The sequence below is a fragment of the Geotrypetes seraphini genome, chromosome 7, assembly GCF_902459505.1.
Source record: "Geotrypetes seraphini chromosome 7, aGeoSer1.1, whole genome shotgun sequence".
Lineage (NCBI taxonomy): Eukaryota > Metazoa > Chordata > Amphibia > Gymnophiona > Dermophiidae > Geotrypetes > Geotrypetes seraphini.
Window position 1 is genome coordinate 48,639,050 of NC_047090.1, and position 24,678 is coordinate 48,663,727.

Sequence of the window (24,678 nt, forward strand, 5' to 3'; positions counted from 1 at the left end):
TGTTGGGCAAAAAAAAAAAAGGCCCATAAATTGGGGTATCGGTTTACATTTGAGTCTCTCTCTCTGTCTCTTCATCCACCCCACAGTGACTGGCATGTCTTTATCCACTCACCTCCTCCGGTGCCTGGAATTTGTCTCTACTTGTTAGTGACTTGCAGTCTTCTTACCTGCTTCTGCAGCTGACGCTGATAAAATGCATTGCTTTATTTGTGAGAATAGGAAGCAGCCGAAGGTAGGGACTGCAGCAATGCAGACAAGTAGACAAGAAAAAGACATGCTGGTCACTGCTGGATGAAGGAAGAAATTCCATGCACCACAGGAGGGTGGGGATGGAGTGAAAGAGGGAGAGAGGAAGGTAAGGGCAAAAACACTGCATACCAGGAAGGAAGGGGACAAGGAAAAAAAGAAAAACAGTTGAATATATACATATTACTTCGCACCACATTTTACTTGCAGATACCACACACAATTTTCTAATAGCCATTTTCCCCACAATGAACAGATGGAAAATGCTTTATAAAAAAATAAGTTACTCCCATTATCTTTTTAGTATTGTCTTTTTTTTAAATTCCTTTTTGAAAGCTGTTGATGGCAGCTGTCATTTATGATGTCTATAATTTAAAGACACCCATATGTAGTCTAAATGTCACTCCATTTTTATATTTCACTTCACCACCTCAGATCTTTATAATCTTACATTTCAGGAAGCAGGCAGTTGTCCTGGTCAATTATAACATCGATGTCTTTCTTGGTAGCGGACTTGTAGCTGGGGACTGTCTTCTGAACTGCCGACTGGAACACAGTGCAGAGCAATTATAGAATGTAATTATGAGCCTATGAATAAGATGCATTCCTGCTTATAGCCCCTCCTATTTTAATCAGTTGAGCATACTGCAATAATCTCACAAGTGGTACCCTTAAATTTAAATTTCAAAACTGAAATATCTGCTTTTGTGTTCCATGAGTGTATAAAGGGGCTACAACAGACCTTTTCAAACTATCACACAATTTCATTTGGCCACGATCATGGGGTTTCAGCCACAACAAGCTTCACATACATCATACAATAAAAATCAATAAACACATCAACATACATTATACAATTACATGAGCAAATGGAATCTGCACAGCATTCCCCCCCTCCCCACAAGTACTTCCTCTCTACTTCTCCGAGCAGCCGGATCAACGAAGCCTTTTAAAGCTGGAAATAATCAGATCTCTCCAGCTCTTATGGCAAATCATTCCAATAACCTGGAATAGCCCCTTCAAATGACGACTCTTGTGATCTCTTTGATTGAGTTTTTAATCCTTGAATAGCCAGATTATTTTCTTGGCTAGATATTTTTGCAGCATTTTGCTTAAATACTCAATTTAACAGAAAATACTACTGTATAAAAAACCAAACCAAACCAAACTAGCAACAAATACGGTATGTTATTATGAGTAAAAGTTGTCATTAGTGACTATCATTAAGATATGTTATTTTTCTGTGAATCTCACAAATTAATGATAAAATAACCTGCCTCAAATGACGACTCTTGTGATCTCTTTGATTGAATTTTTAATCCCTGAATAGCCAGATTATTTTCTTGGCTAGATATTTTTGCAACATATTGCTTAAATACTTAATTTAGCAGAGAATACTACTGAATTAAAAAACAAAACTAGAAACAAATACAGTAAGTTATATGGGTAAAAGTTGTCAATGGTGACTACCATTAAAATATGTTATTTTACTGTTAATCTCACAAATTAATGGTAAAATAACCTTCCTCAATGGTAGCCCATATTGATAACCCTCCCCCTAAAACAATAAATCAAATAGCATTCCTTAAAATCCCCCCACTCACTGCAATACTCTCCTTAATTCTGTTGCAAAAAAAAAAAAAAAAATCTAGCAAACCATATTATGTGTTTCTGAAAACACAAGATTAATTCAATAATCTTACTTCAGGTGTCAACACAATATGGAGCTTCCTGAGTAATATAACTTGTAAAATGCAAGTAGCCCAGAATATGGCAGCATGATCAACTCAGAGAAGCAAGAATCGTGAGGTTAACCTCTCGTCTTAACCAATGGTACTAGTTGCCATGGATGCAATATTTAAGACTACAATATTAACTTTTTGGGCTATGACCATATTGGGGCCAGCCTATTTCCCAAGTCATGTTTCAAGATCTACTCAGGATGATGGTAATAATAGTATTATGGAGGATATAAGGGGAGGCCCATAACCCAATGTATGTGAGTCTGACACCCCTTGCTTGGGAAACCTAAAGAAAGATAGAAAAGCTTCCATTTCAGTATTTCTGGTAAGGTGATTGCTTAAAGGCTTTGACCCAGATGCATCCTGTTCCATTAACAGACTAGAGGAACTGCCTAAATCCTAGAGAACAGGTCAGTGTGCCCTAAATGAACACGTTGTTACAAGATATGCAATGCACTGAAATAAAACACCCACTAAATAACATGTGATAACTAAGTCACTATATTGCTGCTAGGGAAAATTACTAATGAAATAAGACTGACAAGAAATCATATGATCAAAACAATTAATCATTTAACCTTAATGAAGTAATTTATTTATTATTTATTTATTCAATTTTCTATACCGTTCTCCCAATTGTAATTTAATTGGAAGATGTATTAACTACTTATGCTTAATAATGAATTAAGTGATGTATAGAGAATGACACGGTGACCCATTCCCGCAGCTAACCGTGGGTGACTGCAGCAAAACCACAGGAACGAATAAATCAATATCTGTTCCCCGCCAGAATGGGGACAAACCTTTTCACCGCTCCACTGAGTGGTGAAAGGGTTTGTCCCCATAGGGAACCCCACCCACCACAGCTCCAAGATGTCCCATCACATGTTCGGCAGCTCCAGGCCCTCTCCTCATGGGTCCAGTGGCTCTAGCCCACCTATCCCCCGCTCATGGGTCCAGCAGCTCCAGCCCACCCAGGCCCTGCTCATGAGTCTGGCGGCTCCAGCTAGCTTCCCTCCATCCCTGCTGCTGGTACACACCTAGCAGAGCAAGCCGATCTCTACACAGGGCTCCTGGTTGGTGCTCTCAGACTTCGCTCTGCTGGGATCCTCTTTGTGACGCAACTTCTTTTTTCCACAAAGAAAGGAAGTTGCATCATAAGGAGGAGCCCGGCAGAGGGAAGGCCATGAGCATCATCGAGCAAGCTTGTGTTTGATGGCCAAGTCAAAAGAGGTCAAAACGGCAGTCAGGGAGGCCAAACTCCGAATGGAGGAGAACCTTGCGAAGAATATCAAGAAGGGCGATAAATACTTCTTCAGGTACATTAGTGACAGAAAAAAAAACACAGATGGGATAGTACGCCTTAGGAAACTATGTAGAATCAGACTCCGATAAAGCCAAACTTTTAAATGAATACTTCTGCTCGGTCTTCACTTGCGAGGCGCCGGGATCCGGCCCTCAGCTGCCGACAAGGAAAAGCTCGGAAGACCCGTTTCGAAATTTCGAGTTTACGCCCAGCAGTGTCTACGATGAGCTATCAAGACTCAAGGTGAACAAAGCTATGGGACTGGACAAACTACACCCCAGGGTGCTCAGGGAGTTGAGTGACAACCTGGCGGAATCATTATCCACGCTCTTCAATCTTTCCCTAAGTACAGGAAAAGTCCCGTTGGATTGGAAGATAGCTAACATCATTCAACTCCACAAAAAGCGATGCAGGACGGAGGCTGCGAATTATAGACCGGTGAGTCTCACATCGATAGTGAGTAAACTTATGGAAACACTAATCAAACGCCAATTGGATACGATCCTGAACGAGGAGAATCTACGAGATCCCCATCAACATGGTTTTACAAAGGGAAGGTCCTGCCAATCAAATCTGATCAGCTTCTTTGACTGGGTAACAAGAAAGCTGGATATAGGGGAGTCCCTGGACGTCGTGTACTTGGACTTCAGCAAAGCATTTGATAGTGTCCCACACCGCAGGTTATTGAGCAAGATGGGTTCGATGGGACTAGGTGAAACATTAACCGCATGGGTTAGGGACTGGCTTAGAGGTAGACTTCAGAGGGTGGTGGTAAATGGTACCCTCTCCGATACGACGGAGGTGATCAGCGGAGTGCTGCAGGGCTCGGTCTTGGGCCCGATCCTATTTAACATCTTCGTAAGAGACTTGGCCGAGGGGCTTCAAGGTAAAATTACATTATTCGCCGATGACGCCAAACTATGCAACATAGTAGGCAAAAGCACAACAGATGAAAGCACAGTGCCCAACAAAAGCTCAATGCCCGACAGTATGACGCAGGACCTACTCCTGCTGGAGCATTGCTCAAAGACTTGGCAACTAAGTTTCAATGCCAATAAATGCAAGGTCATGCACCTTGGCGGCAAAAACCCATGCAGGACTTACAACCTAAATGGTGTGATCCTAGCAAGGACTGTAGCAGAACGTGACTTGGGGGTGATCATTAGCGAAGACATGAAGACTGCCAATCAAGTGGAGAAAGCTTCATCCAGGGCTAGATAAATCATGGGCTGTATTCGTAGAAGTTTCATCAGCCGTAAGCCCGAGATCATAATGCCGTTGTACAGATCCATGGTGAGACCCCATCTGGAATACTGTGTACAATTCTGGAGGCCGCATTATCAAAAAGATGTGCGTAGAGTTGAGTCGGTTCGGCGAATGGCCACCAGGATGGTCTCAGGTCTCAAGGATCTCCCATATGAGGAACGGCTGGGTAAGTTGCAGCTATACTCACTCGAGGAACGCAGAGAGAGGGGAGACATGATCGAGATGTTTAAATGTGTCACGGGCCGTATCGAGGTGGAAGAAGATCTCTTTTTTCTTAAAGGACCCACGGCAACAAGAGGGCATCCGTTGAAAATCAGGGGTGGGAAATTTCATGAAATATTTCTTCATCGAAAGGGTGGGTTGATCACTGGAATAATCTTCCACAACAGGTAATTGAGGCCAGCAGGGTGCCAGATTTTAAGAAAAGATGGGATTGGCATGTGGGATCTCTTCATGGAGGTAGTTAGGGGATGGGTCATTAGTGGGCAGACTAGATGGGCCGTGGCCCTTTTCTGCCGTCATTTTCTATGTTTCTATGTTACTCTGCATGATTTGTGGCAGGGAGGGAGAGGGAAGCCGTATGGACCTGCCAGACCCGTGAGATAGTGCTGCCCGATTTGCCTCCTGGTCTCACTTTAAAAACTAATTGAATGTTGACGACTCAACTCTGTTGAAGCATTTTTTTGAGCAAATAATTTTATGTTAGACTGAATACGTATGTTTTGATGGTACTGATGCACTTTCTAGGCAATTGATTTTAAGTTAGACTAAATATGTCTGTTTTATCTTCTTATTTTTGTATGGCTTCTCAACTTTTTATCAAGTTTCAAGTTTATTAAAAGTTTGTTGTACACGCAATATCAAATGCTTCAATGCGTATGACAATAAAAAATTGGGAGACAAAATAAAACAATTTGTACAAGTAAACATACAATGTATGTACACAAGTAATTAGCGATACATAAGGGACAAGGGGTGAACTACAATCTTTAAGGAAAGTAAAAATACATTTAAGGAAAAAATAACATCAGGAGGGTAATAAAGAATGTTTTACAAATATGGCTAAGCCAAAAAAGAGGATGGGGGAGATTGTGACCTATACATAAGGTCTGGTTATGTATGTAACTCCTTATAAACCGTTTTGGATGAAAACAGTATAGAAATTTAAAATAAATAAATAATTGTGGCCTGTGGAGGATCGCTGGTGCACTTTCCCTCTGCCGCAGTCCTGCCCCTCCTCTGACCTAACATCCTATTTTGGTCTGGGGCAGAGGGAAAGAGCACCAGCGATCCTCCAAATTTCTGCCCAGGCCCTACCCATATCTAACACCAGCACCGGTGTGATAAACATTTCAGTTCTTATATATTCTAAACACAAAATAGAAAATATAATTATTTTTGTACCTTTTATTGTCTGGTCATTATTCAAATCACATTGGTCCCAGGCTGATTTCTTTCTGTCTTCTGTTAACTCGCTTGCCAAAGCCCTCTACTAGCCCGTGTCTTCTTCAGCTTCCAGCAGGCTTAGGGCTTTCTCTAGCCAGGGGGCAGTTACCCTAATTGCACTCCTTGGCCTAACACCATCCCTGGAATATATGATCTTTATATTTCTTTGGTGTTGTACTATATGGAAGGTGTGGCTTCTTGGGATTTTGGTTTAATTTATGTTTATCATTTTTGATCAGTTATGTATTTGACATTTGTGTTCTGTGCGTTTGACCGAGGTATTCTGTTAAGATGAATTTTTTATGTAGCATTCAGTTTCGGTTTTGTTGATCCTTTTTCTGTATTTGTGATTTATAAAATGACAGTTGTACAGCATATTGTTCTTTTTTATACTTTAATATTTTCAATATAAAATAGCTATTCAAGATTTGTGTGGATGGGATCAAACAGAGTTCGCAGGGACGGGACAGGGACAGAGTCCGAGGGGATGGGGCAGGGACGGGACAAATTTTTTCCCTGCGTCAATCTCTAATGATGTCCTAATAAAATGGCCAGTCTCTTGTAATTTGGGAAGATTCTTGGTTGATATTCTACCAGTTAGTAGAACGCCAAAAACTCCCAAGGCCTTGATGTTTAAACTACACATTGTGTCTGGTAGGTTGTTTTTTTTCTTGGTCTCCTTCAGAGATGGAAGAAAGGGCTGAGAGGTATGAAACCTGTCCATGTAGTTATTCAGAGCAAACAAGGACACTTTGCCCTACAAAAGGATTTTCAAAAACAATGGATTATATTTTTCTGCTGTGGCATCTTCTTATTGGAATGAATTTACTCCCTATTACTGCATGCTGAGATCACAATTATTTGATGGACAACATTCTCTTTTATCCCAAACGAGCGGAGAGTTGTTTGCTGAATTTTCCTGTGAAGGCCATTCCAAGAGAGACATATGAACTGGCAATGCATATTTTTACAGCCGCCAGGATGGTAATTGCTACAGGTTGGAAGACGCCAAATGCTCCTGCTCTGGCTTTATTATATAATAAGGTTGATTTTGTGTGTTTGATGTCTCAGATGACAGCGCATAGGAGGGGGCGAGTGAAAGATTTTCAAGTTTCAGGTTTATTAAAAATTTCTTATACCACCCACTCAAGCCTTCTAGGCGGTGTACAAAAATGCCAAAACAATGCGCCAATTAAAATACAATTTAAACAAAACCAGAAACAGGGGAAATGACATTTTTTAAAGACATTGATGAACGGGAACAAAAGGGAAGAAGGGTTAGAACCTCAATTGATAGAAAGAAAGGAAACACTCAAGGGAAAGAATAACAAAGGGAGGGGGAACTGAATCTAAGTCGTCCTTAAAAGGACAGTTTAAGTTACAAAAGCATCAAGGAAGAGAAATGTCTTTAACTTCACCTTAAAATTGGCAAGAGTTGTTTTTTCACGTAAGTAATTTGGGAGAAAAAATTTTCTAAATAAAGACTGAAAAAAAAAAAAATCTTTTGTTTTTTAATCTTTTTTATGTCATGGAAGTTACCATTTCTCTCAGACACCTTGCCCAGTAGGTCACAGAGGAGGGGTTGGGCTGCTACTCTCACCTCTCCATTCTACAGAAACTGCCCTTGCTAGTCTCCAATGATACACTCCTGGCCAAATCCAAAGGCCTCTACTCCGTCCTCACCCTCCTTGATCTATATGCAGCGTTTGATATCACAGATCACCACCTACTCATCAATTTTTAACTGAAGGTATACATTTTGAATTTTATAAATTATTTTAATTTTTAAGTTTGAAATCTTTAAGATAAACAAGCTAAGCGTGCCAATCTAGGTGCCTAACTTAAGGCACCATTTATAAAATCTCAGCCACAATGCTGTAGTTCCAAAGCTCCTAACCTCTACTAAGCTGCCTCACTTTGGCCATTGTTCCTGCAGCTCAAGAAAAGATCCCAACACAAATTCAAGGAGACACACTTTATTTATAATTCACAAAAACAAACCAAAGAAAAAGATAAAAAGATCAAGAAATGACTGAACTAATGATTATAAGCTGGAGGCTGGATAGCAGTAAGCTGAGTGCTCAAGTTTCCTCCTTTATCATATATAATGAGTCTGTTTTGATACTTAGAGCTATTCTCTACTCTTTCACAGGCCAGAGATGCTTTAGGCCCAGTGCCAGTGGAGGAAATTTGCCGCATCCCCAATTAATTCCCTTCTAATAATTACACATCAAGTGTTAACCAGCAGTACTAGCCAATGTCATTTGCTGACCAACATTTGCTAGTAAGAACAGCTCTGTGACCCACAATCTCACAGACTGCATACCTTCTGCTTATTGGGAGTTGAAAACAAAATTAACCCCCCCTCCCTCTTCTTTTCATTTCCCTCACTTTGTGATGAATACAATTCTTGGTTACTGGCATGCATAAGGCAGAAGGCTCTCAAAAAAGGCTTACTATAAACAGTCAGGTTACCTGAACCAAGGGGAGGTCTTGCTTACGGCAACGAATCACCACTTTTCTTTCAAGCAGCTGGAAAAAGCCCTGCAGAAGAACACACAGGATTAGGATTTGCAGAAGCAATACTTTAGTGTAGGACTAGCCTAGTGGTTAGGGCTGCAGCCTCAGCACCCCGAGGTTGCAGATTCAAATCCAGCACTGCTCTTTGTGAGCCTGGACAAATCTCTCAATACTCCATTGCCCCAGGTATTAGTCAGATTGTGAGCTCACCAGGACAGATAAGGAGAAATACTTGAGTACCTGAATGTAAACTGCTTAAGCTAGAAGTGGTCTATAAATACTTAAATATAATAAATAAATATAATACAATAGATGGAATGATACAAACTTGACCAGCACTGGCAGACAGGTTTCAAATACTTCTACATGTACTGCATATGGTTATGTGCACAGAACTAACAGTGTCCTATGAGAAGTCACATAGTACTATTATTGATAACAACTTCACAGTAGAGAATGACATGGTGACAAATATTTCCCCGTCCCCGCAGGAACTCATTTTCTCATCTCGGCAAGTTCTTTTCCTGTCCCTGCCCCATTCCTACAAGCTCTGTCCTCATCTGCACAAGCCTCAAACACTTTAAAATCATAAGTGTTTGAAGCTTATGCAGTTAAGACAGAGCTTACAGGAATGGGGCAAGGACAGGGAAAGCAACAAAACTTGCGGGAACAGGATGGGGAAATTGAATTCCAGTGGGGACGGGGAACATTTTGTCCCTATGTCATTCTCTACTTCTCAGCAACATTCCACATGCCATGACAGACTCCTCAGAAGCAGAACACAGGTAACACAGCGCTTCTGAAAATTAACACCTCAGACGATTCCTAGTTGGATGTATAATGCTGTGGTGCGTGAAAACTCTCTTCCCTCCAAGAGAAAAATCAAATACAGCCTCCCAAAGGAGGTGGTGAAGGGATAAATTGCATAAAAAAATTCAAGCAGGAGGAATAAGCACAGATGGTACTTAATGAAACAGAATTAAAGATAAGTCAGAAATAAAATACAAGCTGTAAGGAATAAATGAGTCATTTCATTTTTCTTAGGGCTGCACGTCGATTAAAATTTTTAATTGCATGATTAAAGGCAGGGGCATAGCTAGCAGTACACTGGGGGGGGGGGGGGTACTTCAGACGAGAGATAACCGGAAAGACCCGTTTCAAGATTTCGAATTTACGCCCAGTAGCGTCTACAACGAACTATCAAGACTCAAAGTAAACAAAGCAATGGGACCGGATAACCTACACCCCAGAATGCTCAGGAGTTAAGAGAAGTCCTGGCAGAACCATTATCGGTTCTTTTCAATCTTTCCCTAAGCACAGGAAGGGTCCCCTTGGACTGGAAAACCGCCAATGTAATCCCACTCCACAAAAAGGGTTGCAGGTCAGAGACAGCAAACTACAGACCAGTGAGTCTCACGTCTATAGTGTGTAAACTCATAGAAACGCTGATCAAACAGCATATTGACACAATCCTAGACGAAGAAAACCTACGTGATCCACACCAACACGGGTTCACCAGGGGTAGATCATGCCAATCTAACCTGATTAGCTTTTTTGACTGGGTTACTAGACAACTGGACGCCGGAGAGTCACTAGACGTGGTATATTTGGACTTCAGCAAAGCATTTGATAGCGTCCCTCATCGAAGATTACTGAACAAGCTAAAATCGATAGGATTAGGAGACATTCTAACTACATGGATTGGGGATTGGCTGAACGGCAGACGTCAGAAGGTGGTGGTGAATGGTACCCCATCTGAAGCGTTGGACGTGATCAGTGGAGTGCCGCAGGGATCGGTCCTGGGCCCAATTCTATTCAACTTATTCATAAGGGATATGACACAAGGACTTAGAGGAAGGGTATCACTATTCGCCGACGACGCCAAACTTTGCAACATAGTAGGCAAAAGCTCATTACCGGATAATATGACACACGACCTACTGCTGCTGGAACAATGGTCAAATACTTGGCAGCTAGGCTTCAATGCTAAGAAATGCAAGATAATGCACTTGGGCAAGAGAAACCCGCGTAGAGCTTATGTGCTAAATGGCGAGACCTTGGTTAGGACCACGGAGGAACGCGATCTAGGAGTGATCATTAGTGAAGACATGAAAGTTGCCAATCAAGTGGAGAAGGCTTCCTCCAAGGCAAGACAAATATTGGGGTGTATCCGCAGAGGTTTCATCAGCAGGAGACCTGAAGTTATGATGCCGTTGTACAAAGCCATGGTGAGGCCGCACTTGGAGTACTGTGTTCAGTTTTGGAGACCACACTACCGAAAGGACGTGCTAAGGATCGAGTCGGTTCAGCGAACGGCCACCAGGATGGTCGTGGGGCTCAAGGATCTCCCGTATGGTAAAAGACTACAGAAGTTGCGACTGTACTCACTCGAGGAAAGAAGAGAACGGGGAGATATGATCGAAACGTATAAATACATCACGGGACGCATCGAGTCAGAAGATGATATCTTCTGGCCCATGGGTCCCTCGACCACCAGAGGACATCCGCTGAAAGTCAGGGGAGGGAAGTTTCACGGCGACTCCAGGAAGTACTTCTTCACCGAAAGAGTGGTGGATCATTGGAACAGACCACCACTCCAGGTGGTAAAGGCCAACAGCGTGACGGATTTTAAGAATAAATGGGATACTCTTGTGGGATCTTTAAGGAAGTAAATTCAGGGGGGGGATACTTGGAATGGGCAGACTTGGTGGGCTGTAGCCCTTTTCTGCCGCTTTTTCTATGTTTCTATGTACTTTTCCTCTCCCTCCCCTTCGTTAGGTATCATACCTTTGCTGAGGGGAAGCTGAAGGCCGCTTGTTGAAGAAATCCATTGCCTCAGGAGAGATGAAATCAGCAGCATGCCTCCAGTCACCAACTCTTGCACTCCTCAAGCATGCTTAGTTTGTGTATGAACTGAGCATGCTAAGGGAGTGCTGGCATTGGTTGCATGCTGCAAACTCCCTCACTCCTGAGGCAATATGAAGAGAAAGAGTGACTCAGGTAGTGGGTTTATTCAGTTGGAAGGGCTTTGGCTACCCCAGCTATTTAACAGATCCTGCAGCTTTGGAGGGGGCCTCAGCCCAAAGTGGGGCGCCAATGCCTCTAAGGCCTCCCCCCAGCTATGCCACTGATTAAACACTTAATATCTTCTTTTTCCCACCCCCAGATCCAAGTCTTTCTCCCTCTCTCTCCCATGTTTCAAGTTTAATATGTATTTGATTAATCGCTTATCTTTTTTTACTAAGCGATGTACAATATAAAATGATAAAAACATATTTAAAACAAATTACAAGGACCGAAGACTTACAAACAAGAGAAACGAGAGGGAAAAGGGTAGAACTACAATAAGATCAAGAAAAGGAGGGAAAGGGGGGAAACAAAAGGGAGGTGATTTCCTTTATGGATACCATTTCCTTGAGGGACTGAGATCAATGCTCAAAAGCATCTTTAAATAAGAAGCATTTCAAAGCTCCCTTGAATTTATCCCTGTTTATTTCCTCTCTGATATGGTAGGGTAGAGAATTCCATGTAAGCAGAGCAGTAACTGGAAACATAGTTGTGCGTCGAGTACTGACCATCTTAAGTGATGGAACGTAGAAAAGATGTTGTGAGGTAGATCTATGGACTCTAGATGGGACATGAGGGATGAGCCAGTTACCTTTAAAATGCATAAAACAAGAGAATTAAGGCAATTTATAAGAGATTCTGTGAGACACAGGGAGCCAGTGGGCTTTTTTAAGTAAAGGGGTAACATGATCGTATTTTTCTGAGTTTATGATGATCTTAATAGCTGCATTCTGAATCAGTTGTAGACGCCTAATCTCTTTTTGCAGTATTCCATTATAAAAGGAATTGCAGTAGTCAATTTTGGAAATCTCCAGCGAGTGGATTAATATATTTAAGGAAGAAGGCTGGCTAAAGACCTGTTCATTCGAAGTATAAAGGAACAATTTCTGACCACTGCTCCAGTTTGTTTGTGAAAGTTTAATTAGTTGTCGAAGATTATGCCCAGGATTTTAATAGAAGTAACGCCATTGTCTTGTATTTTAATGGGTTTGTTCCTGATGAATGGGTTGGGTGTGGGTGGGGTCTCTTTTATATGCATTTAATAATAATAATGTTAAGAACGTCAAGTGATTTTGTACGAATTGATTGAATATTGTACACTTGTTGCAAGATTTGAAAATGAATAAAGAATATATATAAAAAAAAAAAGAAGTAACCTCATTGATCGTAGTATTGTCAATGGAGATTGGTGAGGAAAGCTGAATGCTGTCTTTCCATGGGAAGAGAAGGCAGTTTGTTTTGGTGATGCTTAAGGATAATATATTATCTCTAAGCCAATTGTTGATAGTGACTAATTTCACATTAATGGAATCAATTTCATTTTTATTTAAAGGATCAACAGAATGGATGAGTTGAATGTTGTCCGTGTAGGCATAAGAGGTGAAGCTTTTAGATTGGCATAATGTTAGTAATGGTGCAAGATAAATGTTAAATAGTAACACAGAAAGTATTGAACCCTGTGAAATGCCGAAGTTATTTGAGTACGTTTTAGACTTGGATTAAGAGGTTTGATCTATAAAATAGGTGTGAAACCAATCTAGGGCCCGCCGATGATAATCTTTCTAGAAGTTAATGATCGATGGTGTCGAAGACTGCGGACAGATCCAATGAAATGAGTATAACCGATTTGTGCTGATCGAGAAAATATTGGATTATGGTCATTAATCCTATCAAGGAGTGTTCTGTGGAGTGGTTTAATCAGAAGCCTGTCTGATTTGGGTGCAGAATTTTGGTTTTTTTCCTCTCTGAGTCCAAAATCTCTTCCATTCTCTTATTCTCCCTACAATTCTCTCCCTCCATCCTCCTCTCCCTCTGCATGGTCCCTCTCTCTCCCTCCCCTCCCAGACACACCTGCAGCTCTCTCTCAAGCCTCTACTCCCCTCCCCATCATCCTCCCTCCACCCCCTTGCCCAGTCTAGTAGATAAAGACAGATTGTTCACCCTCTCCAAGGTAGGAAGAACGAGAGGGCACTCCCTAAAGCTGAAAGGGGATAGATTCCGTACAAATGTAAGGAAGTGAGTACCAGAGAGTGGTAGACAACTGGAACGCTCTTCCGGAATCTGTTATAGGGGAAAACACCCTCCAGGGATTCAAGACAAAGTTGGACAAGTTCCTGCTAAACTGGAACGTAAGCAGGTGAGGCTGGACTCATTTAGAGCACTGGTCTTTGACCTAAGGGCCGCCGCATGAGCGGACTGCTGGGCAAAATGGACCACTGGTCTGACCCAGCAGTGGCAATTCTTATGTTCTCCTCTCCCAGACTTGCCTGCGGCTATTTCTCAAGTCCTTCCTTCCTCCTGCAGCACCAATGGCAGCTGTACTTAAAGGCTGCCTGAAGTCTGAACTGGGCCTTTTCTAATGATCTAACCTATCCCTTCATTCCTGTTTTAGGAAGGGTGGGACAGGTCAGAGGAAAAGGCCTGGTATAGGCCACAGGCAGCCTTTAAGTATAGCTGCCTTAGCAGGACCAAAGATGTGCTTGCTTTCCAAAGGTACACTGGGTGGGAAACACCTAAGAAAGAGCTGCAGGCAGGTCTGGGAGGGGAGAGATGCGTACCAGTGATGAACCAAACATGAGCAATCTTCCAGCACTCCTGCTTGGCAGAGTGGCTAGCTGAATGAATGCCACGATTTCTTATGGGACTCGCAAGAACTCATGGCAAGCAGCTCTTCACCCAGCAGGAGAATTGGAAGATCGCTCCTTCTTGGTTCACCACTAGATCACCATGGAATTGAAAGGTATGCGGGGGAGGCAGGAGGGAGGTAAAAATTTTCACAGTTAGCCAGAACATGAGGTGGAAGGGATCCCTCCTGTCCTGGCCCAACACAAGACTGACAGAGAATTCAAAAGGTATGCAGGGGTGGGGAGGGAAGTAAAATTTCTTTTTAGAGTTGACTGGAACAGGAAGTGGGAAGGATCCCTCCTGTCCCACCCTACCAGGTCTTAAGCTAGGCCTGGTGGAGGCTTGCAAGGCATCGGGAGGGCAGGTAGAAACAAGGAGGGAGGATATAGCACAGTTACTTACCGTAACAGGTGTTATCCAGGGACAGCAGGCAGATATTCTTGACTGATGGGTGACGGCACCGACGGAGCCCCGGTACTGACACTTTTAGAGTGATTGCACTCTAAGAACTTGGAAAGTTCTAGAGGCCGCACCGCGCATGCGCGAGTGCCTTCCCGCCCGACACAGGCGCGCGGTCCCCAGTTATAATAAGCCAGCTAAGTAGCCAACCCGGGGAGGTGGGTGGGACGCAAGAATATCTGCCTGCTGTCCCTGGATAACACCTGTTACGGTAAGTAACTTTGCTTTATCCCAGGACAAGCAGGCAGCATATTCTTGACTGATGGGTGACCTCCAAGCTAACAAAAAGAGGGATGGAGGGAAGGTTGGCCATTAGGAAAACAAATTTTGCAAAACAGATTGGCCGAAGTGACCATCCCATCTGGAAAATGTATCCAGACAATAATGTGATGTAAAAGTATGAACTGAGGACCAAGTGGCAGCCTTGCAGATTTCCTCAATAGGCGTAGAACGGAGGAAAGCTACAGATGCTGCCATAGCTCTAACTCTATGGGCCGTGACGGAACCTCCCAGTGTCAGTCCGGACTGAGCAGAGCAGAAAGAAATGCACGCTGCCAACCAATTCGACAGCGTACGCTTAGAAATAGGATGACCCAATTTATTAGGATCAAAGAACAAAAAGAGTTGTGGCGATGATCTGTGGGGCTTAGTACGATCCAAATAGTAAGCTAAAGCCCGCTTACAATCCAAAGTATGTAGAGCCTGTTCCCCAGAATGAGAATGAGGTTTCGGAAAGAAGACAGGCAGAACAATGGATTGGTTGAGATGGAATTCAGAGACAACCTTAGGGAGAAACTTTGGATGCGTACGCAGAACCACCTTGTCATGATGAAAGACCGTAAAAGGTGGATCTGCAATTAGTGCATGTAGCTCACTGACCCTCCTGGCAGAGGTAACAGCAATAAGGAAAAGTACCTTCCAAGTGAGAAACTTGAAAGAGGCTGTCGCCAAAGGTTCAAACGGGGGCTTCATCAAAGCGGAGAGAACCACATTAAGATCCCAGATCACAGGAGGTGCTTTAAGAGGTGGTTTAACATTGAAAAGACCTCGCATGAATCTGGAGACCAGGGGATGAGCTGTAAGGAGTTTCCCATGGACTGGCTCATGAAAAGCAGCAATAGCACTGAGATGGACTCTGATGGAGGTAGATTTAAGGCCAGAGTCAGACAGAGAAAGCAGATAATCCAACAAGGTCTCCACTGGAAGAGACGTAGGATTATGATGATAAAGGAGACACCAAGAAGAAAACCTTGTCCACTTCTGATGATAACACTGGAGAGTGGCGGGCTTCCTGGAAGCATCCAGAATAGAACGAACGGGCTGAGAGAGAAGAGAGTTGTTTGAAGTCAGCCCGAGAGATACCAAGCTGTCAGGTGTAGAGACTGAAGGTTGGGATGCAGGAGGGTCTCCTGATGCTGCGAAAGCAGAGAAGGCAATAGAGGAAGTAGCAAAGGCTCTCTGGAACTGAGTTGAAGAAGAAGGGAGAACCAATGTTGTCTGGGCCATCATGGAGCAATCAGAATCATGGTGGCTCGTTCCTTCTTGAGTTTGAACAAGGTCCGCAGCATGAGCGGCAGAGGAGGAAAAGCGTACAGGAACAGATTGGACCAATCCAGAAGAAATGCATCCGCTGCCAGACGGTGAGGAGTATAGATTCTGGAGCAGAATTGGGGCAGTTGGTGATTGTGAGGAGCTGCAAAGAGGTCCACTTGAGTAGTGCCCCATTGATCGAAGATGGACTGTAGGGTTGAAGGATCGAGAGTCCATTCGTGAGGTTGGAGAATTCTGCTGAGCTTGTCCGCTAATGAATTCTGCTCTCCTTGGATGTAGATCGCCTTCAGGAATAGGCTGCGAGCTGTGGCCCAAGTCCAGATTTTCTGGGATTCCTGACACAAGAGGCGAGAGCCTGTTCCACCCTGTTTGTTGATGTAGTACATCGCAACCTGATTGTCTGTGCACAGCAGGAGGACTTGAGGAAAGAGAAGGTGTTGGAAGGCCTTGAGGGCGTAAAACATCGCTCTGAGTTCCAGGAAATTGATGTGATGCTTCTTTTCCTGGGCTGTCCAAAGGCCTTGAGTTTGGAACTCGTTCAAATGAGCTCCCCAAGCATAAGGGGATGCGTCGGTGGTGATGACTAGTTGATGAGGAGGTAGATGGAGCAGAAGACCTCTGGAGAGATTTGAGGATATCAACCACCATTGTAGAGATTGACGAAGAGATGATGTCACAGATATGTGTCGTGAGCAAGGATCCGTCGCTTGGGACCACTGGGTAGCAAGGGTCCACTGAGGAGTGCGCAGGTGAAGACGTGCGAGGGGTGTGACATGAACTGTGGAGGCCATGTGACCCAAGAGTATCATCATCTGTTTGGCAGAAATGGAACTCTGAAGAAGTACCTGCTGACAGAGAAATTGGATAGTCTGAAGACAGTTGGCCGGTAGAAATGCTCTCATGAGGACTGTGTCCAGCACTGCTCCAATGAATTGAAGTCTCTGAGTGGGGTTGAGATGAGATTTGGGAAGATTGATCTCGAACCCCAGAAGTTGTAGAAACAGGATTGTTTGGTTGGTGGCCAGGAGCACTGACTGAGATGAATCGGCCTTGATTAACCAATCGTCCAAGTAAGGAAAGACTTGAAGGTGGTGAGAGCGTAGAAAGGCAGCTACCACAATCAGACACTTGGTGAATACTCTTGGAGAGGAGGCAAGACCGAAGGGTAGTACCTTGTATTGGTAATGACAACGGTTGATCATGAAGCGGAGGTACTGTCTGGAGGTCAGATTGACCGGTATGTGAGTGTATGCCTCTTTGAGATCGAGGGAGCATAGCCATTCGTTTTGATTGAGAAGAGGATAAAGCGTGGCTAAAGATAGCATTTTGAATTTCTCTTTGACCAAGCATTTGTTGAGATCGCGAAGATCTAGAATCGGTCTGAGGTCTCCTGTCTTTTTGGGGACCAGAAAGTAACGGGAGTAGAATCCCTGCCCCTTTTGATCTGGAGGAACTTCCTCTATAGTGTTCAGAAGGAGGAGGGATTGAACTTCCTGAAGAAGGAGGGAAGACTGAGGAGAGTTCAAAGCAGATTCTTTTGGTAGATTTGGGACCGGGAGGTTCTGAAAGTTGAGAGAGTAGCCGTGGTGGATGATGTTGAGGACCCATTGGTCCGAAGTGATAACTTTCCACCGGCTGAGGAAAAAGGAAAGACGACCTCCTATAGGTTGAGGTTGCAGGGAAGATGGTTGGACGCTGGCTATGCCCTGGAGAAGTAAGTCAAAAGGGCTGCGTGGATTTCTGTTGAGGAGGCGGCTTGGCAGGCTGTTGCTGTTGTGGTCTAGGTGTCTGCCGTTGCTGCTGACGCTGCCTTCTAGGTTGTTGTGGAGCTGACTGCAGAGGACGAGCTACATAACGGCGTTGGTAGGCCGATTGTTGTCTGAAAGGCCGTGCCGGTGGTGGTTTCTTTTTTGTCTTGAGGAGAGTATCCCAGCGTGTTTCATGGGCGGAGAGCTTTTGGGTAGTTGAGTCCATAGACTTTCCAAACAGCTCATCCCCTAAGCACGGTGCATTAGCTAACCGGTCTTGATGGTTGACATCAAGCTCGGATACCCTCAGCCAGGCAAGGTGGCGCATGGCCACAGACATAGCTGTTGCTCTAGAGGTAAGTTCAAAAGTATCGTAAATAGATCTTACCATAAATTTTCTCAGCTGGAAAAGTGAAGAAGAACATTGGCGAAACGCCAGTCGTTTTCGCTCAGGAAGGTACTGCTCAAAAGAAGCCATGGTGGTAAGGAGATGCTTTAAATAGAATGAAAAATGAAAAGCATAGTTGCCAGATCTATTGGCGAGCATTGCATTCTGGTAAAGACGCTTACCAAATTTATCCATGGCTTTACCTTCTCTGCCAGGAGGGACAGAAGCATAAACACTAGCTCCTGATGACTTTTTAAGTGTAGATTCCACAAGAAGGGACTCATGTGGAAGCTGGGGTTTGTCAAACCCTGGAATAGGGATGACTTTGTATAGAGAGTCCAATTTGCGGGGAGCTCCCGGAATAGTAAGAGGAGTCTCTAGATTTTTGTAAAATGTTTCCCTCAGGATGTCATGGAGAGGGAGTTTCAAAAATTCCTTTGGAGGCTGGTCGAAGTCAAGGGCATCAAGAAAGGCTTTAGACTTTTTAGACTCAGCCTCCAAAGGAATGGAAAGAGACTCGCACATGTCTTTTAAAAAGGAAGAAAAAGACAAAGAGTCATGCTTGGAGGATGGGTCAGGAACAACAGGATCATCCCCATCCGAAGAACACTCACCCTCTGATAAAAATGGTTCTTCGGAATCACCCCACAGATCAGGGTCCCTAATATGGGAACTACGGTCCCGAGACTCAGGGGTGGATGGTTCCAAGTGTCGGGACTTGCGCAGTGACTTACCCGACCTCATCGATGCGGTACCGGGAGAAGTCACCGGTCGCATCAGTGCCGAAGTTTGTACCGACTGGTGGTGGGATGTCGGCTCCGGTGCGAGGAGTGGTATCGATACCGATGAGGCCGAGTGCACCGGTACCGAAACAGTAGATGCAGACAATACAGGCTGTTCCACTGCCGGTACCGGTGGCTCAGTACGGACCGGCACCGGGAGATTCGGAGCCAAGATAGCTGGAAGGAGTTGTTGTAATTGCTCCTTAAGCTGCACTTGGAGGATGGCCGCTATGCGATCATCTAATGAAGGCACCGGTACCGCCTTTTTCTTTTGCGGTACCTGCGGTGCCGCTCTACACCCCGGAGATGAGGAGCCCGATTTCGAGGGACTCACCTCAATAGGGGCGGAGCGCTTCCGCTGGCGCCTCACGGTCGGCAGGACTGGACTCGCTGCAATCGAGACCGGAGGACGCTCCAGCGGAGAAGGCTTCTTAGCCGGCTTACCTGGGTGTTGCGACGCCGGCGCGGTGTCACGCGGTGTCGATGATGTAGGTGCCGACTGTACCGGAGCCGATACCGGTGTCGATGTCACGGGATCGGACATCTCGGTACCGAAAAGTAATCATTGTTGAATTTCACGATTCTTTAAAGTACGTTTTTTCAACGTGGCACAGCGGGTGCAGGTGGACGCCTGATGCTCTGGACCCAGGCACTGTAGACACCAGTTGTGCGGGTCCGTAAGGGAGATAGGCCGTGCACACCGCTGGCACTTTTTGAACCCTGGCTGAGGGGGCATGAAAGGAAAAACGGCTTCCGCCAAATCGAAGGCCGAGGCCTCGATGATGGCAGAAGGCCCCGCCGGGGAAAAGCCAAAAATGAAGAAAAATACAAAGTTTTTTTTTTTTTTTTTTACAAAAATAAAAGAAAAGAAAAGAGGCAATAGAGCCAAAGGGGTTTTCGCGAGCGGGAAGGCGTGGAGAAAAATTTTCAACGGCCGTTGAAAAACGCGTCTTCTTAGCTCCGTGGAAACTAAGAAACTAGGGACCGCGCGCCTGTGTCAGGCGGGAAGGCACTCGCGCATGCGCGGTGCGGCCTCTAGAACTTTCCAAGTTCTTAGAGTGCAATCACTCTAAAGTGTCCGTACCGGGGCTCCGTCGGTGCCGTCACCCATCAGTCAAGAATATGCTGCCTGCTTGTCCTGGGATAATAAATGGTATCTATCACAAAGATTTAAAACGCTTGCAGCTTATTCAAAATACGGCCATTAAGATAATCTCAGGCGCAAAAAAATACGATCATGTTACCCCTTTGCTCCAAGACGCCCATTGGTTGCCAATCTCACACCGAGTAACTTATAAAATTGCCCTTCTGACATTTAAAACAATGCTGAGCAACACACCAGCTTTCATAGATAGACTTTTGATTCCTTACGACCCCCCAAGATCTCTAAGATCTATCTCTCAATATAACCTTAATATTCCCTCTTTAAAAATCATTGGCATGCGTCGCACCTCCACGTTTTCTTTAACAGCCCCTACAATCTGGAACGCTCTCCCTTTATATCTAAAAATGGAAAAAAACCTAAAAATTTTTAAAAGCAATTTAAAGTGCTTTCTTTTTAAAGATGCTTTTAACTAAACTATGGTAGTTTAACTATTAATTTTATATTGTTTCCCAGTCCTTAAGTGTTTTTTCCTTATATGTTACTCACTTTTTCTATTACAATTGTATTTCTCCCCCCTTCCCATATGTATCTATGGCCTACGGGTCAATATTTATCTAGTTCTGTACGGTCAGTAGTCCTATAGATTTTATAGAAAAGTACGTCCAATTGTTTTGTTTGTTTAAATGTTAATGTTTTTACTTTGTACAACGCTTTGAAGAATCGATAAAGCGTTTAATCAAAAATTGAATAAACTATAAACTATATAAACTATACAGGGCAGGGAGAAACAAGGTGCAGAGCCTGGCAGGGCAGGGGAGGGAGTGAAGGAGGGCACTTGAATATTAACACCCTCCCCCCTAGGCTTATATTAGAGTCAACCCTTTTTTCTCCTTTTTGGGGGGAAAAGGGCTACCTCAGCTTATGAGGTAGGCTTATATTAGAGTATATATGGTAATAATTCATTAATCATGATTAATGTGCAGCCCTAAATTTTTTCCATTCCAAACTGCATGCTTGTATATGGAGATATTGGGAATTAAATTAACCAAAGCCAGTCCAGTGGCAGTGTTGTCACACTGACAGCCCCTGGTTCAATTCCTGGATCAGGTCTTCTGGAGCCCAGGTCAGCTACGGTTAGGGATGCTGCTGAACCTGGTGGCCAGATACAGAGGCCTGGAAAGAGCCCTGGTGAAAGGATCTTGGCCTCAAGTCTGTTGCTGCAATGACAACCTAGAAGATCTGGGGAGCTAATAGCAATGGGGGAGCAAGGATAGTTGGGTGGTTATAAATGAAAAGACACAGTGCCAGGACTCTAAAATTAACCAAGCAGATTTAAGAACACAAATGTGGTCACCTGAAGAACAAGTCCATCCAGCAAGGCTTGATACCTGGCAGCATCCTTTGTCACTTTAGCAAGCCTCAGTTTGGCTTCATTCAACAAATCCTACAAAATAAACAAAGATGTGATTACTATAAAAAGAGATTAGGTTCTTATCTTGACAATATCTTTTCCAGTAGATAGGGATGGTATGCTGAACCATATTGGTTATCCACTGTGCTCATGAGCATACTGCAGAAAATGTCAATTGCAGCTTTTCAACTCCTCCTTCTCTATGGTCTTTGCTGCCCCCTTCAGTTCATACTGAAGCTGGCGAGAGCCCTACAGAAAAAGACAGGAGAGGGAGGGATACGGGGAATTTCCCCAAACCAGGCGTCTTATCTACTCAGATAATGTTAAAACAATTAATGAAGGAACAGTAATATAATTAAAACACTAACAAGCCTCTGAGAGGAACAATGAATCCAAGAAAATACAAGTTAAACAAGCAACAATAGCTTGAACTTTTATGGAGCTCAAGAAACTCAATCACCTCCAAGTAACGCAATAGAACTCTCTGGACGTCCAAAACCTTTAAGGCCTTGTCTTTTTTCTTGGACCCTATGAGATGAAACACTGGCAGTCTAACCTCTTGGTTGACATGAAACGCCGAGAAGACTTTCAGTAAGAAGCAGGGAACCATACACAAAGTCATTCCCACTTCAGTGATCCTGAGGAACGGCTCTCTGTATGACAGTGCCTACAATTCTGAGACTCTCCTGGAAGATGTAATTGCAACCAAGAAGACCGTTTTGACCGAAAGATCCATGAGAGAGGCTTCCTGTAAGAGCTCATATGGAGCCCTGCTAAGTCCTTCTAAGACTATATTAAGATTCCATGATGGAAACAGGTGTTGAATCAGTAGCCTTAGTCAAGGGGCACCTTTCAAGAACTTATGTCCAGGTGGGCCGCTAGTGAAGCACAAGAGTCCTGCTACTTGAACTTTAATGGACACTACTGCCAATCCCTTGTCTAGGCCCTCTTGGAGGAACACCAGTACCAATATTGGGGCTCTGTCTGGCTCTAACTTTTCTCTGCTGCACCAGTGCTCAAACATTTCTCATGCCTTAGCGTACGGTGAAACCGTTGTTGGCTTTTTGGCTCCAAGGAAAAGTAGCAACTACTACTTCTGAATATCCTTTTTGGGCTAGCACTGTGCGCTCAAAAGCTATGCCATAAGACCAAAGCATCCCGGATCTTCTAGGGCAATCAGCCCCTGTGAAAGCAAGTCTGGGTGCACCTGAAGTCTGAGACTTTACTCCTTCTGCAGATGGCTATCTGCATACCACAGGTACCTGGGCCAATCTAGTACTACTAGAACTTATATTCTTGGGTGATTTACTATTCAGCGGATCACCCCACCTATCATGGGTCAGGGAGAGAACATATACAGTAGCCCAGTCTCTGACCATGGTTGGACCAGGGCATCTAGCCCTGTACTTCCAGGTTTGCATCTTCAGCTGAAGAACTGAGTCACCTTTTTGTTCTCTGCTGTCACCATGAGGTCAAACATCGGATTACCCCATTGTCTCCCATTGGCCTGAAATGCCACTTTCCCGGGGCTAATGTCTGTCTGCTGAGATAATCTGCTGAACATTGTCCACCCTGCCACATGCACTGCAGGATGTCACCTGCAGTTGAGTTTCAGCACAAAGAAACAATGCTTTTGCCCCCTGCTGGAGTGGAGCACTCCTGGTGCCTCCCTGCCTGTTGACATAGGCCACTGCAGTGGCATTGTCGGAGAAGACTCCGACAGATTCACCCTCCAGCAAAGACTGCAGTAACTGCAGCACCAGACAAATGCTCACAGTTCCAGCCTGTTGATAGACTATTTCCGCTGAAACAAAGTCCACTGTCCTTTAACTGAGTGACCGTTGCAATGAGCACTCCCTCCCCCCTCAACTGAACAAGCTGGCATCTGTCGTCAGGATGACCTACGAATCAATCCGGAGTGGGATTCCCTTCACTAGTCTGTGGGCTGAGCCACAAGCTCATACTGCTTCAGGCTGCTGATGTCCAAGGGAGTGGAACTTATAGGGAATCTCTCTGAGGTGAATACTGTAGCAAGACAACGCATCCTTGAGGGAATGCATATGTACCTTTGCCCAGGGCACCACCTCTATTGTAGCCACCATCGACCCAAGAACCTGAAGGTAATACCACACAGTAGGCATTGGCTTGGTCAACAGGTCTATAATTTGACTACGAAGCTTCTGGAAGAAAGACTTGGCCCTCTGACATGTTGAATAAGACCCCCAGATATTCCAGGGATTGTGCTAGAACTAGGTGGCTCTTTTGAAGGTTTACAATCCAGCCAACTCTGCAACATCTCCACAACTGCTGCTACAGTCTTTTCTCCTTCTATTTGGGATGGTGCTCTGATGAGCGAATCATCCAAGCACAGATGCACTTGCCAAGCTGCTCTAAGGATATGAGTGGCCACTCCCACCATAACTTTGGTGAAAGTTTGGGGTGCTGTTGCCAGCCCAAAGGGAAGTGCTGAGAATTGGTAGCTATTCTCCAACACATGGAATCTCAAGAACTTTCTGTGATCTGGTTAAGATTAGGATGTGAAGGTAAGCTTCCATCAAATCCATACAAATAATGGGGAAAACCCAAAAACTTGGTACTCTATTAATGAAAGTGATTAAAGAGAAACATATGCAAGACTGTATACGTCTATGACTATACAGTCTTCCATCAAATACAGTCTTCCATCAAATCCAGGGCAGCCAGAAATTCTCTTGGCTTTACCACAGCGATGACAAACGAACAGTCTCCATCCAGAACCAAGTAACTCCCAGGGCTGTGTCAACGTGTTTGAGATCCAAGATGGGTCTCCACTCCTCTGAGCCTTCTTGGACATGGCAAAGTATATTGAGTATCTGCCAGAGTCCGTCTTCTGAAGGAGCTGGTTTTATGGCTTAATGTTGCCCGGACTTTTTCTACCTTCTCTGGCAGGCATGCTGGCGAATTCACGAACTAGTTGGAGAGAGAATGTACAAACTATCTTGTAACTTGATGGGCTGAAGTTAGGACCCAAAGTGGTG

General features: G+C 44.2%; 1 protein-coding gene across 1 annotated transcript in view; it reads right to left on the minus strand.

Annotated features, from left to right (window-relative positions):
* ATP6V1E1 (ATPase H+ transporting V1 subunit E1) overlaps window positions 1–24,678 on the minus strand; it is a 72,314-nt gene that overhangs the window by 14,227 nt on the left and 33,409 nt on the right. The window contains exons 5-7 of the mRNA XM_033951761.1: window positions 21,605–21,694; window positions 8,482–8,550; window positions 698–792 (exon numbers count right to left, since the gene is read on the minus strand). Coding sequence (XP_033807652.1) covers window positions 698–792; window positions 8,482–8,550; window positions 21,605–21,694 — 254 coding nt within the window. The remainder of the gene's footprint in view (window positions 1–697; window positions 793–8,481; window positions 8,551–21,604; window positions 21,695–24,678) is intronic.